Here is a 17,568-nt window from a genome sequence, read left to right on the forward strand (position 1 = left end):
CTATAAACACCATTCCTCAACCGTGGAAGAAATCAACCCAGCCATTTGTTCACCTTGACGCAACTCCTGGTTCCCTTTACACCCTTGACCTGAGAAAAGACCCATTCCTTCCGACTTGTTTCACGTTCCTACACCCTGGCCGAAGAGCCTCTTTGCCCCTTGCCAGCCGTCGAGGACCCTGCCGCGGCCTTTCCTTCCGAGATGGAGGCCGACCCCGGCGCGGCAGACGAGGGGACCTTGAGCTTCCGGCGGGCAGGCTGGTAGACATCGTTGAAGTTCATGGAGACGCCCAGGAAGCGCATGTCGACGTCGGGCTGGTAGGCGAGGTCGCCGAGGAGGATCTGCAGGCGGGAGCGGAACGAGGTGGCGAGCTGGCGGAGGCGGTCCTGCAGGAGGGGCAGCTCGGACGCGACGGCCGAGGTACCGGGCGTCGGGGTGTGGGCGCCTTCGTCGTCGAGGGTGGAGGGGCGGTGGCGATGGCGGCGCTGGGCGCTGGAGAAGCGGAGGTCGGCTTCCTGGCGGCGGGTAAAGTCGGAGACGGACCAGGAGTAGAGGCCGTCGACGGAGTCGCGGTAGGCGAGCATGGTGCGGAGGAGGTCGCCCAGCTGGGCGAGGTAGGAGGTGCGGTCGTCCTCGGCGGAAGCGGAAGAAGAAGAAGAAGCGGAAGGGTTGTTCGGGTCGGACGGGTATTGGGGCCCACCGGCGCGAGGGGCGACGCGCTTGGCGCCGAGGAGGCCCTTGTGGGTGATGTCGTTGAGGTAGCGGGTGTGGGCCTTGATGAGGTCGTCGAGGGTGCAGCCTTCGCGGCGGATGCGGCTCTGGAGCTCGCCCCAGGACGACTCGATGACCTCGAAGAGGATGTAGTACTGCAGCTGGCCGACAAAGTGGATCATCTCGGCGAGGACGGCGCGGGTGGACTTCCAGGTCTGGAGGACGTCCGGGTCGGTGTTTTGGAGGACGCCGCGGGCGCCGGTCATGGACTTGCGCCAGGTGGAGGCGAGGGCGAACTCGACGCGCTTGATGCGCCAGAGGAAGTTGAAGACCTTGAGGTACTGGCGGTTGCCCCAGTCGGTGACGACGACGTCGACGGGGGCGTCGATCTTGTACTCGAGGGTGAAGCAGTCCCAGCCAATGTCGCCGTGGGAGAGCTGCAGCATGCGGGCGTCGAGGCGGCGGAGGACCTCGGGCGAGTCGAACTGGGCGTTGGAGCCGCGGATGGCGTGCTCGAGCTGGGCGGTGAGGGTGTGGCGGTACTGGGCGCCGGCGGGGCGGTCGAGGTTGGCGGCGAGGGATTCCATGAGGAGGGCGATGAAGTCGCCCTGGCCCAGGAGGATGTAGTCCTTGAGGGCCTGGAGGTGCTCGAAGACGTGGAACTTGTCGGCCATGAGGTGGATGAGGCGCTGCATGGTGGTCTTGTAGGCCTCGTCGATCCAGGCCTCGAGGGTCTCGATGTCGCCGTAGCGGAGCTCCTTGCTCGCGCCCTTGGAGTAGTCGTCGACCCACTGGGAGTCGCGGCAGCTGTGGCGGATGAAGTTGAGGGACTTGCCGATGAGGAAGACCTTTTGGGCAAAGTCCCGGGTGACGATGGTGGGGATCATGTCCGCGTCGAGGTGGTACTTGTCCTCCCAGACGTTGCCGGCGGCGGAAGCAGGGACGGCGCCGCCGCCGCCGCCTGTCTTGACCCCGTCTTCCCGCTGGCGCGTGGTGGCGGCGCCCGGCTCCTTGACGAAGAACTCGCAGTAGGGATCGAGAAGCTCGCCGTCGTAGATCCAGCGGCGCAACATGTCGTAAAACGGCTTGGTGACGTGGACGAGCAACCTCTCGGCAAAGGCGGCGACGACGGGGTCGCCGTGCGAGGAGGAGAAGCCGTGGATGAGGGAGATGAGCTGGCCGCCCCTCTTGTTTTCGGATTCCTCGGCCAGCAGGCTCATGAGGCGCAGGCCCATGGTGGCCTCCCTGGTCCAGACGACGCATCGCTTCAGGGTGACGCCGGCCTTTCCGATGCCGCTTTTGGGGGCACCCTCGTCCAGGGTGGAGAGGGTGTGGCGGATCTGGCCTTCGAGGGTGGCGACGAGGGTCAGGTAGGCTCGCAGCTCGCGGCCGACGGCAGCGCGGAGGCTCTGGCGCAGCAGGCCTTGGGCGGGCGACTTGACAAAGGCATCCAGGCGGCGGTAGAGCAATGAAGGCTCGGCGAGGGTATGGAGGAGCGAGATCATGGGAGCCGGTAGGGTGGGCGGGAGGACGAGAATGTCATTGGAGTCTCGCTTCGGAAAGGGCAATGTGGTGGAAGATAGGCCTTGGAGTGTGAAGGGGAGATCTCGCAACAGGGCCGTCTCGGAGGGGTCGGTTTGTGTGTAGCTGTCTGCTAGCAGGGTCGACTTGAGGGCCACATTCCTCTTCTTTGGGCTTGGAGGGGGTTCGTCTGGTGTTCCTTTTCCTTTTTCCTCGGCAGTAGCTGGGCGTGGAGGTTTTTGCGGAGGAAACTTGTCCACACTTGCAGACGCAAAGGAGTCACGGACGACATCTTCGTCCACTCTGGACACAGAGGAGGTTGCCCTAGAAGATCGGGCCTCCTCTTTTCGCCTAGAAGAGGAATCGTGCTGTGAGCGGGAGGAGGACTGAGACTGGCGCTGCGATTGCGGTTGAGGTTGCGACAGCGGTGGTGGAAGCGGATTGAGGGGCAATGGTTCGTTGGGATCGGGAGAATCGGCGAGCTGGTAGAGGAGATGGAGGATTGCCCATTTCTGGTTCAGGACGGGAAGAGAAAGTAGTCGGGTGTATAAATTGGAAAAGCGTAGTGCCTGGGTCGGGTTCGTCTGGATCAGCTTTCTTTTGATCAAGTCGGATGCGTGGTTGACGTCGGACGAGAGGGAGGATGAAGCGGGACTGTCTCGATTGAGCCGTCGTCAGTTCCATCGATCAAGGAGTAATGTTGCTATGCAAAGTAGAGTAAAAGGCCTACAAACCCGTGTATGATGGCGTTCACCAGCTCGAAGCAGTTGTCGTATCTCTCCTGGGTGACGGCTTCATCTTCGTCGGGGTCGCTGGGCACGAGATGGGCGATGAGGCTGTCAATGGCGCCGGCAATGCGATGTTCGCGGTTGGACATGATCGCATTCCGGCTGGCGCGGTGTCGGACGTGACGAAGTGAAGGAGAGACGACGGGCAGATGATGGAAGTCAGCTGTGCCAACACTCAAACACTGGTGATGGTTGATGTTGATGCTCTGGTGATCCTGTGACGCGTTGGACGGACGCGGGACGCGAATTGACACCTGGCGTCAGGTGACTTGTGGATGTACAGAAGAATGGCTAGTGAGTCTGAATCCAGTGGCTTACAGGGCGTGACGTTCGCTATTTGCCAACCATTAGTGGCGTCAATGCCTGTAAACCGACATGTACAGCGGTGTACTTGCTACTTTGCAGTTGCGTAGTGATATTGTTTCCACTGAAGTATAATGTACAGTCACTGTAGTGTCATCTGCATGTCTGGACAATCCCATTTTAGTACTTGGAAATTCCAACGACTCTCACGCATCGTCACTTTAACATCCAGGCCCAGCATCACGACCATCACACCCCGCCCATCGCGACCATCATCATCGCGTGCTCGGCGGCAGCATGGGTCAATCCATCCAAGCCTGAGATTGAACATCCCATGATCGCATCTGCTCGCTCTTTTATTTTGTGCGGCCTATGAGACTGCTCTGCTTCTGCCGTGTGCTGTTCTCCCTGGCCGCACGCGATTCCCGCATCTCGACTTCTTACCTTTTCCACATTCGCTAGACGAGACGTTCAAGACAAGCACGACATTTGCGCGACGCTTCGTGCTCCCAAACCGAATCGAATCACAGCCATGCCCGACATTGATCCCGCGGCTTTGAGCCGCCCCGCCCATCTTTCTACCCCGTCCCTCTCGAACAAGTCCCTCTCCGTGTCGGGTGCCGGCGCCGTCAAGGTGTCCAAGTCGAGCCAAATCATACCCTCCCGCATCGACCTCGAGCCGTTATACACCGCACTGAAGCAGGCCATTGGAAGCGAACAATGGGTCACATACAAGGATTCCCTCACCCGGTTTCTCGTTGGTATGCACAATGCCCATGTCCCGTCCCATTGACAAAGCTGGAAAAGAAGAAAGAAAAGAAAAAAAGAAAAAAAAGCCCTCCCCATCCCATCTGATGGCCATGGTTTTCCTCTCAACTCACTCGTCCTTCTGCGTGAACGTTAGGCCGGTTGAACCAAGCGGAATACTCGGAAATTGTCGATCCCATCCTCAGCTCGCCCAATGGCGAGAAAGAACACCTCCATAACCAGCTCGTGGCGGCCATCTACGGAAATGTCACGAGAGAGATGCCCGACCCGGGCCTCGCGCCCTGGGTCAGCGCCAACGACAAGCCGTCGACCAACTCGGGTAACAAACCGTCGTCGGGCGACGCGGCGGAACGAAGATTAAAGGGCGAAGTGATGCAGCTACCGGCACGAGATCGAAGGCGCATCAAGGATTTGGCTCAGAACGAAGTATGCTTACTCTCACCTTCACTCACCTTCACTCGCCTTGTATCTCCTGCGACAGCCATGACTGACATGATGCTCACCCACCCGCGTTCATTAGTATGACCCCTACGAGAACATCGCGAGCATCTTTACAGAAACATATCGACGGCCTTCGAGAACGGCCGAGGTTCCCTCCAGTGCGACAGGCATTGGTAGCGCCGGGGATATCAATAAGATGAGTACGTGTAGGCAGGGGGATGAAATAGGACTGGAAATTGAGAATATCGTCGACTAATTCGTGCGGTAAACGACAGATTTCGACATTGAGATTCGGAAACGGTTTGCGCAACCTCTGGCGGTGGAGTCGGGCGAGTTTCCGGATGCGCCCGTCATCGAAGGGAGGATGCTCCCGCTCTGCTACGAGGCGGGGCTGGCCAGCGGACACAGCCCCGAGGCGGCACAGTACGTATCGTCGGCGACCGAGGCGTTCATCAAGGGCGTCCTGTCGTCCATCTTCAGCAAGACGAGGAGCAACGGGCCGGGCGAGGGGGGCAGCGCCGGCCTCGGGGTGGGGACGTCGTGGATCCAGACGCACCGGTACCGGCGCCAGCTCGCGCGGGAAGAGGAAGCGGCGCAGCGCGGCGAGCTGACGCGCGACAAGAGCGGGCTGCTGCCGGTGGAATCCCGGGCGGCGGCCGAGCGCGGCCCGCTGGGCATGGCCGACGTGCGCGTGGCGCTGGAGATGGCCGACAACGGGCTGGCGCAGTTCCCCATCATCACGACGGGCATCACGTACGGCTGGCGCGAGGGCGAGCTGGAGGACTGGTACGACTACACGTGGGTGCCCGGGTGCGAGGCCGCGGCGGCGGGGGCGGGGGCTGAAGGGGAAACGAAGCTCGATGTCCGGCCGCCATCAACAAAGGAACTGACTAACGGGCATGGAAAGGGGGAGAAGGACGCGGACGGGGATGGGGTCGGGGTTGGGGACGGGGACGCCATGGACGTGGATGTGGAATCGGAAGAGCTGTTCTGGGACGGTGCCGAGCACCACGAACAGGCGTTTCTGGACTCGGTCCTGGATTCCTGCCTGGCGGTCGGGTCGTAGGGGGAGCCGCCGTCAGGACCGTCAGGACCAGCATGGAGTGCCACGTCGCGAGGATGCGGTCGATCCACCATCGCCACAGGCTGAAGACGGGGGGCTTCTCTTAGCGGCACGGGGCCCGTCAAAGTCGAAGGATGGGCAAGTGTTTTATGGAGCGGAGACAAAACCAGACATGGGTGGTAGGCATTTTCGGCCTTTATCAAGCATTGGGTTCCGGCGTATCGGTAATAATGGTGGGTTCAGCTGGGTCGGGTCGGGACAGGACGGACGGTGGAGGAGTCTTGGGACAGTGGGAGGCCAATTCTAATTCTGAGGCTTCTGAACAGATCGGGCTCGCTCTTACCAGTGTTTCTTCCTTGCCGACGTTGGCTAGAGGTTGAATTACAGAGGCGATTGGGTTTGAATCGGCTGATTCTGTACTTTATATGGATGATACCCGGGGGTCTTAGACAGTGGGCAAAAACATTCCTTGTTTAGGTATTTCCTTTCAGTGTTATTATCCTTATCCTTATCACTATCAAAGTATCTACTAGTATGCGTACAGGAGGCATGTCGACATCCCAGGACGGAGTCCCGGCGTAACCTCCCTCCGTACGTGTCCAGAGTAGGTACAAGTACAACGTAATTACAATTACATGCAATCGCATACGGTAGTGCCTCGGTTCCCCACATCCCCCGCAATCGCAATGGGGCCAGGACCGCTAGTCCGCAACTACCTAGGTAGGTACAGTACATTTCAGGCGTCACGAATAGGAGGATTCAATACAAAGTGCCAAGAACTGGGGAAGCTGTCATCCTTGTACGCAACGTCGTCTCGTGAACTGAGGACTCGGATTCTCTGCTCTATGGTTTCCAATGAAGGGATACACGTGTAGGTCAGAATATCGCATAGAAAGAGACAGGTAGGTGATGAGGAACTGTACTGGCTAGGACGCTGAATACGTATAGTAAGTACAGTACTTAGTACAAGTAGAAATAACAGAAACGTGGGGTAGTCTCATGGCTCCTCACCGTATTCTCACCTGACGACCAGATGATACGTACCTCCATTATCAGATCTCCCTCCATATCCCTCTTTTAGGACATACCGAGGCTCACCCACTCTCGCCCAATCCGACATCCTATCTCCTCTCTACCCCTGACAAATTGTCCGAGCTAAGCCGACTCAGAGAGAGGGGAACCGTTGTGTAAACCCATTCTTTAGTCCGTGTTTCCCTCGAATTGCTCCCAGTTGTCCACTCGTGGCCCTGTCTGTTAGGTCGGAATAGCCTCCTCTTCGAAAGACCCAGCACCTCAACTGAAGACCAAACAGCGGGAGGAGAAGAAGAAGAAGAAGAAGAAGAAGAGACCGCCCAGCATGCCCATCCCATCTCGCTGGGAATCACCCATTCCCAACATCTCCCTCCAACAGTGGATCTTCGGCTCCGCGACAGACCCCCTCCCAGACGCCGACGACAAGACATTCGTAGACGCCGATAACCCGGACCGCTTCCTCACCTTCGCCGAGTACCGCCTCCTCGCCAAACGCGTCGCCCTGGGCCTCCGCAATGTGACCGGCATCCAACCGGGGGACCGCGTCCTCCTCTTCTCCCGGAACCACCTCTGCTTCCCCTCGCTCTTCCTCGGCGTCCTCATGGCCGGTGCCGTCTTCACCGGCGCCAACCCGACCTACGTAGCCCGCGAGCTGGCCTACCAGCTCCGCGACAGCGGCGCCCGCATCATCATTACCGCCCGAGACGGCCTCTCCGTCGCACTCGACGCCGCAGCCCAGGCTGGCCTCCCCGCCGACCGCATCTTTGTGCTCGACGACCACGACCACGACGCGCCACCACCACCGTCGCCGACATCCCCACAGACCCGTCACTGGACCGAACTCCTCGCCAGCCGGGAAGAAGCCGAGCCGTACCAATGGGTCGAGCCCACCGACGCCCGCGAGACCACCTGCTGCCTCAACTACTCGTCCGGCACCACCGGCGTCCCCAAGGGCGTCGAAATCTCCCACTACAGCTACGTCGCCAACGGCGTCGGCGTCGTGCACATGTCGTCCCTGGCCGAGGACCACGACGACCTCGTCCGCCGCTCCGCCGGCCTCTGCTTCCTGCCCATGTACCACGCCTACGCCCAGACCTACTTCGTCGCCAACTTCGCCAAGCTGCGCATCCCCGTCTACGTCATGCCGGCCTTTGACTTTGCCCGCATGCTCGCCCACGTCCAGCGCTACCGCATCACCCACCTGACCGCCGTGCCGCCCGTCCTCGTCGCCCTGACCAAGCACCCGGCCGCCCGCAACTTTGACCTCTCCAGCATCGAGTTTGTCGGCTGCGGCGCCGCCCCGCTGGCCTCCGACATCCAGGCCGAGGTCGAGCGCATGTTCGCCGCCAACCTCGCCGCCAAGGCCTCCGACGGCGACGACAGGCCCTTCCTCGTGCGCCAGGGCTGGGGCATGACCGAGCTGACCTGCACCGCCATGACGTGGGACCCGCGCCGCTACGACCGCGGCAGCAACGCCGTGGGCGAGGTCATGCCCAACTGCCGCGCCAAGCTGGTCGACGTCGACACGGGGAAGGAGGTCACCACCCCCCGGCGCCCGGGGCGAGCTGTGGATCAGCGGCCCGACCGTCATGCGGGGCTACTGGCGCAATCCAAAGGCCACGGCCGAGGCCATTGTCGTCACCGATTCGGCGGATGGTCATGAAGGGGGTGGCACCCGGTGGTTACGCACCGGCGACATCGCCTACGTCGACGCCTACCGCCCCGGCGCGCTCTTCTTCATCGTCGACCGCATCAAGGAGCTCATCAAGGTCAAGGGGCACCAGGTAGCCCCCGCCGAGCTCGAGGCCCTTCTCCTCGAGCGCCCCGACGTTGCTGACGTTGCCGTCGTTGGGGTCACTGTGCGTGGCGAGGAGGTACCACGCGCCTACGTCGTGCCGACGCCCGGGTCTACCGCTTCGCCTCAGGAGATTGCCTCCTGGCTCGAGGGCAGGGTAGCGAGGTTCAAGCGGCTCAGCGGCGGTGTCGCATTTACCGATACTATTCCCAAGAATCCCGTGAGTTCTTCATATGCATTGATGACCCACCTTTACCGTGGCTGATTGTTGACTGTGTAGTCTGGAAAAATCCTGCGCAAGATCCTCCGCGAGAAGGCAAAGCAGGAAGTCGGAGATGGGGATCCAAAGCCTTCCAAGCTGGCCTGAACGTTCCTGCTTCAGGAGAGGGCCATTGGTGAAGAGGCTCTAGATGGTTCATACGGTGCGCCCGGCGGGTGAGAACGGGACGGGAGGGACGTCGGATGGCAATAAATAAATGACTAGCGAGTTAACATGACCATGATGTGTATGAATTTGGATCAGCTATCGTGCTGGACGTGCTATGAAGAAGGATATGAAGAAGAAGAAAGACGTTGAGGTATTGGTGTTGAGAAGTTGATATATTAGCCTATATTACATAAGCAAGGCTTGACCACGATACCGCCATACTTCTCCCGTCTTGTATCAATCGATTTGGACGTCAACACCACGCGACCAAACTACAACTATTTACTATTCACCCAAACGCACGCATTGCCCTGCCTAAACCACTTCCAACGATACTCCCGGAGTCTGAATTCAAATAACCGGTTCAGCTTTTCGATATATACCCAAAAAACCTCGCAACCCACCCCAAAGTCCACGCCTCACAAAACCACGATGAGCATCACAACAGCCTTCCACGAATCTCTTCCCTGTAACTACCACCCCCTTTCTTCCGCGCCATCCATTCGTCTCCCAAACTCGCTTTCACTAAACTAACCGACTTTACCAAGACATCGACCCCGAACCAACCCAAGAAGAGCGCGCATCCGCCGAAGCCGAAATAGCAAACGAACTCGCCACCTTTTCCGCCCCCGACCTCCCACCCCTCCGCGACACCCAATTCTCCCCACTCGTCGAAGCCGAACTGGAAAGGATATCCCGCAAAGAACCCCTCAAGGCGATCGACCTCACACGCTACGAAGCGCAAGAACTGCCATCCACCTCCACCTCCCCCTCCGACCCATCCGCAGCAACCGACGCCCTCGCCTCCACCCTCCGCAAAGCCTACGCCTCGCACACCTACCTCACCGCGCGCCTGCAGAACCTCCACCTCCTGGACAAGTGGGGCCGCAACGCCTGGCTCCTCGGCAACTACGCCCTCGAGACGGAGCTCCGCGCCCTCGAGAAGGACCTCGCCCACGCCAAGGCCCAGATCGACGTCCTCAACATCGCCCGCCGCCGCGCCCAGGACGACGCCGCCGGCGAGATGGCCTCCCTCGCCGACGCCTGGCGCCGCGGCGTCTCCCGCGTCCTCGAGACGGAGGTCGCCGTCGAGAACCTGAGGGCCGAGGTCCGGGCCGAGATGGACAGGCGCGCGCGAGGAATGGCCACGGCGACGACGGCAGGTTGAACAAGCCGTTATGTGCCGCGTGCTGCGTTATCGAAGGCAACTCGATGTATTGTGTATGATAGATGACGACATACCCATGCGACGGGATAAACAAACGGTATGGAGGTGGACGAGCGGCTGGAAAAAGAATAGGTCATCTGAGATGTGCACTATTCATCGACCACAGTTGGGACAATTAAAAAAGTTAAATACACTAGCAAAAGGCGACAGCGGGAATTAATGATAATGCGATATCACGTCTTATTCGCAGGTATCTGTGATCGTCACTCGAGTCCTCTCCCTCGCCTGCTTTCCTTCCCCTTGCTCGATTCCTCCCAGTCCAGGAAACCAAAGGAAAAAAGTAGACACCCCACAAACGCCGTCGTTCTGTCAAAGCCCAACCGCACCGAGTTGCCGTCCTCCAATTCCCTCTCTTTTCTTCCCACCAAGAACGTGGGAGAAGAAAAAAAACCCAGTCCCATTTTGTTTCTGTCTGTTCTTGGGCTACGTATGTTCCCTTGACCTTCCTATTTGATGCGTAACCTCGCCATATTCTGCTTCTCGTTCTCCCCCTTATAGTCCTTGCCCTCCATGTCCCCCCTAGGCCGCCGACTGAAGGGGATCCATATTTTCCACGCCCGTCTCGACGCCTGCATATCTTGTCCGCCTCAAAAGCCCCTCGACAGGCCCGAGCAGTCTCTGGAAGGCCTTCTTCCCCAGGCTGGCCACCTTGACGTCGTTCGCCGCCACGACGCTGGCGGCGCGAGGGGCGTCGTTCAGGAGGGCAAGTTCGCCGAAGAAATCACCCTTGGCGTAGTGCTTCACGGACCCTTCGATGCCGCTCTTATAGGCATCGGCCTCGCCGCTTACCAGCAGGAAAAAGGCGTCGCCCGGGTCGCCCTCCTTGATGATCACCTCTCCGGCCGCGTATTTCCTCGTCTCGAGGGCATCCGCAATCTTGGACCGCTCGTACGGCGTAAGGCTCTGCAGGATCGGGACTTCCTCCAGGAAGCTCTCGTACATTCGGCGCCGGGCAAAGGTCGACTCCATTAGGATGCGTCGGAAGGTGTTGCGATCGAGGGCCCACAGTGTGCACCCTGTCTCGGCAGAAACGACCGTGGCGGCTCGAGGGTGGTTGTACATGAGGGCGAGTTCGCCAAAGGATCCGCCGGCTTGGATGGTGCCGACTTTCTGGCCCATGCCGTCGGGTCCTGGCTGTAGGGATCCACTGCTGTGTACGTAGACGTCGAACGATCCCTTCTCGACAATGTAGAAATAATCACCGGCGTCTCCTTGGCTGATGACCTGTAGACGTGCCGTGTTAGTGGGGTGTGGAGTGTGTGGTGCCTGTCGCAAAAGAAGGAAAATGTACCTTGATACCCTTGGCCGGGATGGGCTTCTCGTAGAGAGCACCGAGAATCTGAGCGCTCTGCTCATCTTCCAAGTGGCTGAAGAGGAAGTTGCCCTCGACAGCTTTCTGCAGGCGTGCCGATTGCTCGGGGGTCTTCTCGTGGTACGGCGGGGTCCAGTTTGAGTCGTTGCTATCGGTGGTGAGTTTCAGCGACTCGGCCGAGACGGAGGTGCGACGGTTGAAGTTGTAGTCGGCAGGGTAGTGGTCGGAATTTGGTGGGCCCCTAACAGTGGGCGGCGTGCCGAAAGGTGCATCTCCTTCGAGGGAAGAGCCGAAGGGGCTGCGGAAGGTGGACGGGCTGGGGCCAGTGCGGAAAGCAGCGTTGGTCGGGGAAGCAACAGTGTCATTCTCGTCCTCTTCCATCACGCGATGCATGACGTTTGTACTTCCTCCATGGGCACCTTCGCGAGAATCAAAGGGATTTGCGTTGGCGCCGAAAGGGGAGAAATGGGACGACTCGGTAGACATGATTAAGGTTGTGGGATTTAAGTGATTGATGGTAGGGTGTCGGGAGGGTTGCGGTGGTAGAAGATGTCCGGATGGTTGTTATTTTTGGTAAAGCCAGCACTGATTAGGGGAGAAAAGGCCCAGTCGACGTTATCCGAGTTTAATATGGGCGAAGATGAAGGAGGTGGCCTCGCAGCTCGAGCCTCTGAGAATATTGGGGGGTCGTGTTGTTCTGGCGGGACGAATCGGAAGGGGTGGTTCTGGATATTCTTGCATGGTAAGCTTCTGGCAGGAACATGACAAACGAGCTCCTGAGTCAGGGTCTTTGGTACATCGGAAGGATGGTGCTGGTCCCCGTTTCTTTTAGGGTACTGGTGTCTTTCGCGCAAGCAGGTAGATATATCTTTTTCCTTCTCTATTTGCTCTTCGACGTTTTTCGGATGGTAGATGGGCAGGAGAGCTTGGGAACTACTAACCTCCTCCTCAAAGAGCTGCCTGGTTCCCGAGCGGGCCGGCGATATCACCAATGTATCTATGCCGTGCACGTTGTAGAGGAGGGCTATGGGTTAGAGATTAGTGACAGGAGCCGAGCGGAAGTCAAATGAAGCATGACGTTGCGGATGGGGGAGAAAAAGGGCAGCCATCGAATTGTGGGGGTGGGGAAGAATGGAGGGGGGGCAAAAGGATAGGTAGGTATAGAGGGCAGGTACGTAACGAACGACCGGGGCAATCCGACATGGTGGCGAAAAGGGCGCGTGTGGGGGCGGGAGACGGTACGGAGTACAAAGTACATGGACAAGATGGCCAAGCGGGTCTCATGTGAAGAAGCGTGACAGCTGACGACCATGGCGAGGCCGAGTGGTGGCGGTGTATTTGTGTCGGGGCATGCGAGACCAGGTGGAAAAAAACGCGAAAGAGCAGTAAGAAGCATGCGTGACATCCCAGGAGCTGCGACTCGCAGGCAGGGCATGATGTCGGTGCTCCCGGCCGCCGGGAATATGCAAGGGGGAGGGAGGTCGGCCAAGAAATCAGGGACGCTGCGGGAGAAGACAGAGATTCGGTCCATGACATCGTTGGAGGTTTGGTGATGATAAAATGCATAACGAAACGAGAAATTGATCACTTACACCGACGGTGGAGAGAGACGGGCGGATTGGGGCTCAGCCAAGAGATGGAGGTGACAACAGCCGGAAAGTTGAGATGCTAGGCGTCGGGAGAGCGTTCTGAGACTGTGTACTATGTTCTGTGTGCCGTCGTGGTCCGCTTTTCTAGGCAGTACGTCCCAAGAGTCAATTGAAGCCTGTGAATACTAAACGTGCCCGGCTAAGGCTGCTAGGTAGACGAGGATCCGGAGGTGGGTTATCTGGACGACTGCCTATTCTTTCCAAGATTAGGATAAGCTACAGACCCCGAATTGTGAAGAGCGGGTAGGGATTTCGGTTTTTGATGCAAGTGCAGGCAGCCAGAGAAGCGGAGATGGCTCAAGACCAGATGAAGATCAGATGCAGGGCAGGGAAGAACGAAGTAGAGAAAGGGAAGGTGTATGATTTGCACGGGATGAGATGGGTAAAGTAGGAAATTCGTCGGCGACCGGCTAGGGACAACATACCGTGGACTGGACCGTTCACCAAAGGAGATTGAGGATGGTAAACGAGTGTGAGGAGGAGGGGGACGAAGGGACCGAGACAATTCGGCACTGGACACGCGGACCAACGATGCTAGAAGCTGGGGTGGAGCTGGCTGAGTAAAGACACAAGTCTGATGTCGGGACCTTGTTTCTTGGGAGAAACAAACGGAAGGCGTGAAAGGGAGGGAGGGAATATGTTTTGTGGAATTGCTAAACGGGTGAATTCAGTTCTGGCCGGGCGCTTAGTACCGTACAAAGAAGAATAGAAACCGGCGATGGCGAGAGCGGTGACAATTATGTATCCGTAATAATGCAGGGCCTACGAGCGGAAGATGAGGGGAGGGGAGGGAGGGGAGAGTTACGTCTTCCAACTTGTAGAAAGCTGCACTACGGATAAGCCGCGGGAGACCGGCGGAGGCCCAGACGGGGGGAGTGGAGACCTTTCAGGGTCTCGGAGTGGTCAATGCTTTTCCAAAACCGCTAGGCTATCAGATGTCGCATCGATGTCGTTCTAGCGTCAGGAAACAGTAAAATGAGTATAGGTCGGGTCAAAGTGGGAAAATGAAATAATCATGTTTGGTTGGCTGATGTTGTGAGGTGTGAGATGTGAGGTGTGAGACAAATCAACGCCTAGAACCCGATAGCACCGACGAAAGCACCAGGGGATTACAAACGTACGAGGCTTGCTGAAAACGGTGGGGAAGAAAAGAAGAATGGAAGGGCTTGACGAAGCTCGCATCAGCCACCCACCTCATTTATTAGGGGCTGTTCGTTTTGGGTGGTGGAGGGGTTGCTTGGAGGCGGGGAATCCTTCTAGAAGGGCTCGCACGGACCACATAAACCCTGCGTACCTTTGTGACATTTCCCGTTCATTCGCTTAGTAATAAGCTGGGAATGGACTATTGAAACACCAGGACAGTGGTATCGTCAGTTTCTTCCGTTTTATAAGGCAATTAATTATAAAGCAGAGCAGTGCCATAAGATTACCATGGCCTAGAAAATGAGAAAGAAAGAAAAGCAAAGACTATAACTGTACGAAGTAATTGCAAAGTAGGTTATCCAACTAATTATGGTATATCCATCTGTGAGTCGGCGAGAGTTATTCCGCCCCGAAGCTAGTCTACCTAGGTAGGTAGGTAGTGATGATGCAACGTACAACTTCTTCTTCCCAGGCACCTTCACAACATCCACACCATCAGTCGCTCACATCAGTCGTTCACAATCGGTCTACCTGCCACCAAGATTAGTACTCTCCTGGTTTCGGTCGGCCCTTCAACCCCGGAAGAATCTCTTCTCTTCTCTATATATTCCCGTTTTCTAGCTTGAAGTCATGGTCGTCATCAACGTTGTCTCGCCGACATGGTATCACGCCGACATGTGAGCCACCACACCTCTCCCGCGGAGGCTGCACCGGATCATATAGAGAACCGTGCAAACGTACGCCCCGAAGAGCAGCATCCCAACTACTTCTAACGATAGCAAAGCCATGTCTTTTCCTATAATCCATACAGACCCAAATAAAACCCCAGTTGACCTTTTCCGCGGCCATTTTCTGTTCCTAAAGTCTTTCAAGTCGTTTCATGTCCGTAAAGCACCCTTAAAGCATCCATCATCTTTACGCGTGCAGAGAGGCATTCAACCTATCCCAGAGGTTGAAGGCTATCCCTGACTACCTCGGTCACTTCTATGCTGCTCGTTTCCAAAACGCGGGTCCAGCACCGCGAACCCCCCGCGTCCCTGCAAGAAAGCATCGCCGCCCTCGGGCCCCCCAAGGCGGCCCATGAATCCCGACGACGGGTGTTGCGGGTGTTGTGGGTGCGTCGTCGCACCCGGACTCGTCTGGCTCGAGCTCCATCTGGCGGTTCCCGGTCTCACATCGGCAGCCGTGTCGCCGTGGCCCAGCCCGGGGAGCTTTGATGGCGGGCCGATGGGACCCCACATGCATGACGGCGGCAGGGGCGGCATACTCTCTCGGTGTCGAAGTGGCAACCTGGGGTCTATGATCGTCCGTGTCGTCAGCTCCCTCAACAAACGAGACGCAGAAAGGAAGAACAGAAAAGGGAAAGGTGGAGGGTGTCGAGTAGTGCGAGCGGATCCTTTTCTCATTCAAGCATCGAACAGGGGGCCACGTACCGGTTAATCGAGGCATCGTCGCGTCTGGCCTGAATGTCGCCGCTGCCTGCCTTTGTCCCGCGCCACCCGGACGGACCGCCCCGGGAGACGGCCGAATCGCCATCCAAGTCGGCTTGGGAGCCCCCTCATTCCGACGCCAACCCGGGCCGAGTGGCTGAGGGACGTTGGATGGGTTGATCGTCGCGGCAGGCGACGTCAGCGCTCGATCGCGGCCGCCAACGACTCCGTTCACCGCAGCCTCTCGGGACCCAAGCCCAAACATGTGAAACCCACCCGCCCCAGACCCGGCGCTGGCGTTGTTGGTATTACTGGAGATACCATAATCCACCCCGGTCTGCGTCGCAGTCGAAGCGAGTCCCATATCCTCCGAAGCCTGTCGCCTCTGCAACTCGGCCTGGTGCTTCTTCCACCACGCCGGAAGCCCGTGAAAGAGGCCCAGAGAATGCTGGGTCGCCTTATCCATCGGCATCTCGTGCTTGTACTTGCATCCCTGCTGCGTAAACGCACACACGCCTTCGTGGACCCATTTGTCGCAATACACCTTGGCCCGTTTGGGTTGTGCGGGTGACGAGGCAACGATGTGGTCTATTTTTTTCTAATCAGAACAAGATCTGGTCAGCGTGATACATTCAGGCTTCAGCTCTGGCCGGCGAGGATACAACTGGAAAAGGTTCAGGACGGTGGATATATATATGAAAGGAATGCCATAGAGCAAGCGTGGACGTTACCTGAATGATATCAGAAACCGGCTTCGGGGACGGAGGAGGGGTCTTCTGCAACATTCAGTCCACCCGCCCTCACCCGACAGACAAGGGATAAACGCACATGGGCATGGGTATGGCTGAGAAAAGGAGACCACGGCAACTCACCTTCAACATGACCGGCTGGATGTTGCTCATGGGTCCGCGAGGCGGTAACCCCCGGGGCAAGGGGAGGACCACCATGCCCTCCGAACCCTGCTGGATGGCCGGGATGCCCACGAGCGGAGGCAGCATATCGGCGGGGATGAGACGCGTGTAGTTGCTGTTTCCGCGGTCCAGGCAATAAGCGTAAAAGTTGTCCAAGTTACCGCCGCCGGCTCCCAGGAATCCAGGCGGCTCGGCCCGCGCACCCATCCCCATTGACATGTAGTGCGGTCCTCCCCCCGAGGCAATCTGTGGATTCAGTGGCGGAAAGGTATCGCCAAGCAGGTTTGTGGGTGTTGTTGTTGTCGTCGTTGTACTTCTTGTCGTACTACTACTAGTGGTAGCAGCAGTCGGTGTAGTGTTGCCTACCAGCCCGGGACGCCAGCTTGGAGAGTCGAAATATCTCGGGGGGCTTGTCATGATGTTACCGCTACCTCCGGTGAATCCCCCCGGGCCGCTTTCTCCTCCCCTTCCACCACCACCACCACCACCACCATTCCCACCGCCGCTACTAGAATTAGTTGACGCTGATTGAACTGGCTGTAGATTTTGCAGCTGATGTGGCTGTCTCTCCCGGGACTGTGCTGCATGACGGTCTGGCGGTGCGACGGGTTGCAAAAGACGCTGAACAGACCCGACCAGGAACGGGCTCGACGTCGGATTCGGCGTCCTCTCAATCTCCCACTCGCCTCTCTCGCCGCTGGCCATGTTTCCTCCCACGGCAGAAGCCAGCGTCGGGCCTGGATTCACCGCATCGGCCCCAACGCCCTGTTTACCGATCGGGTCTTCCGAAAAATGATCTGGCGTGGTATCGCGCGACGAGGATGTCATGATGGAGCCTGGTCCAGGCGAGTACGACTTGTCCGAGGAAGACTGGCCTAGGACAGGGTCCATGCTATGGCGACGTTGATGACGAGGAAGCGATTAGAGAAGATGGGCAACGAAGAACGAAATAGATAGGAAGAAGGGAACGACTTGCAACGAAGAGATAAAAAATAGAAACGAAGATGAAGATGAAGAGAAGTAATCAAGACGACAACGTGTGGGCA

General features: G+C 58.1%; 7 protein-coding genes across 7 annotated transcripts; 3 read left to right on the top strand and 4 right to left on the bottom strand.

Annotated features, from left to right (window-relative positions):
• Nucleotides 1–128: 128 nt before the first annotated feature.
• On the bottom strand, nucleotides 129–3,193 carry ACRALDRAFT_1047822 (uncharacterized protein; the record flags this gene model as incomplete). Its single annotated transcript, XM_071015523.1, has 3 exons — nucleotides 2,967–3,193; nucleotides 2,535–2,886; nucleotides 129–2,378 (listed from the first exon to the last, which is right to left on the bottom strand). Exons 1-3 carry the CDS (start codon nucleotides 3,107–3,109, stop codon nucleotides 129–131), a joined length of 2,745 nt encoding a protein of 914 aa, XP_070876897.1. The 5' UTR covers nucleotides 3,110–3,193.
• A 371-nt stretch (nucleotides 3,194–3,564) lies between these two features.
• ACRALDRAFT_1074725 (uncharacterized protein) lies at nucleotides 3,565–6,108 on the top strand. The gene is made up of 4 exons (XM_071018275.1): nucleotides 3,565–4,084; nucleotides 4,228–4,517; nucleotides 4,612–4,732; nucleotides 4,808–6,108. Exons 1-4 carry the CDS (start codon nucleotides 3,856–3,858, stop codon nucleotides 5,596–5,598), a joined length of 1,431 nt encoding a protein of 476 aa, XP_070876898.1. The 5' UTR covers nucleotides 3,565–3,855; the 3' UTR covers nucleotides 5,599–6,108.
• Nucleotides 6,109–6,733: 625 nt separating this feature from the next.
• On the top strand, nucleotides 6,734–9,067 carry ACRALDRAFT_1040042 (uncharacterized protein). Its single transcript, XM_071015160.1, has 3 exons — nucleotides 6,734–8,164; nucleotides 8,193–8,642; nucleotides 8,703–9,067. The coding sequence occupies exons 1-3, from the start codon at nucleotides 6,953–6,955 to the stop codon at nucleotides 8,787–8,789; spliced, it is 1,749 nt and encodes a 582-aa protein (XP_070876899.1). The 5' UTR covers nucleotides 6,734–6,952; the 3' UTR covers nucleotides 8,790–9,067.
• Nucleotides 9,068–9,281: 214 nt separating this feature from the next.
• On the top strand, nucleotides 9,282–9,984 carry ACRALDRAFT_2092429 (uncharacterized protein; the record flags this gene model as incomplete). The annotated part of the gene is made up of 2 exons (XM_071022588.1): nucleotides 9,282–9,318; nucleotides 9,398–9,984. Coding segments are annotated over 2 exons (624 nt in total), but the record flags the coding sequence as incomplete, so codon positions are not given.
• A 612-nt stretch (nucleotides 9,985–10,596) lies between these two features.
• Nucleotides 10,597–11,875, bottom strand: ACRALDRAFT_2025574 (uncharacterized protein; the record flags this gene model as incomplete). Its single annotated transcript, XM_071020326.1, has 2 exons — nucleotides 10,597–11,301; nucleotides 11,369–11,875. 2 exons carry the CDS (start codon nucleotides 11,873–11,875, stop codon nucleotides 10,597–10,599), a joined length of 1,212 nt encoding a protein of 403 aa, XP_070876901.1.
• Nucleotides 11,876–14,663: 2,788 nt separating this feature from the next.
• ACRALDRAFT_1061151 (uncharacterized protein) lies at nucleotides 14,664–15,715 on the bottom strand. Its single transcript, XM_071016373.1, has one exon. The coding sequence runs from the start codon at nucleotides 15,444–15,446 to the stop codon at nucleotides 15,141–15,143; it is 306 nt and encodes a 101-aa protein (XP_070876902.1). The 5' UTR covers nucleotides 15,447–15,715; the 3' UTR covers nucleotides 14,664–15,140.
• Nucleotides 15,716–16,211: 496 nt separating this feature from the next.
• ACRALDRAFT_1061152 (uncharacterized protein) lies at nucleotides 16,212–16,882 on the bottom strand. The gene has a single exon (XM_071016374.1). The coding sequence runs from the start codon at nucleotides 16,739–16,741 to the stop codon at nucleotides 16,412–16,414; it is 330 nt and encodes a 109-aa protein (XP_070876903.1). The 5' UTR covers nucleotides 16,742–16,882; the 3' UTR covers nucleotides 16,212–16,411.
• Nucleotides 16,883–17,568: the final 686 nt, after the last annotated feature.

Source organism: Sodiomyces alcalophilus (assembly GCF_042370955.1).
Source record: "Sodiomyces alcalophilus JCM 7366 unplaced genomic scaffold ACRALscaffold_2, whole genome shotgun sequence".
Lineage (NCBI taxonomy): Eukaryota > Fungi > Ascomycota > Sordariomycetes > Glomerellales > Plectosphaerellaceae > Sodiomyces > Sodiomyces alcalophilus.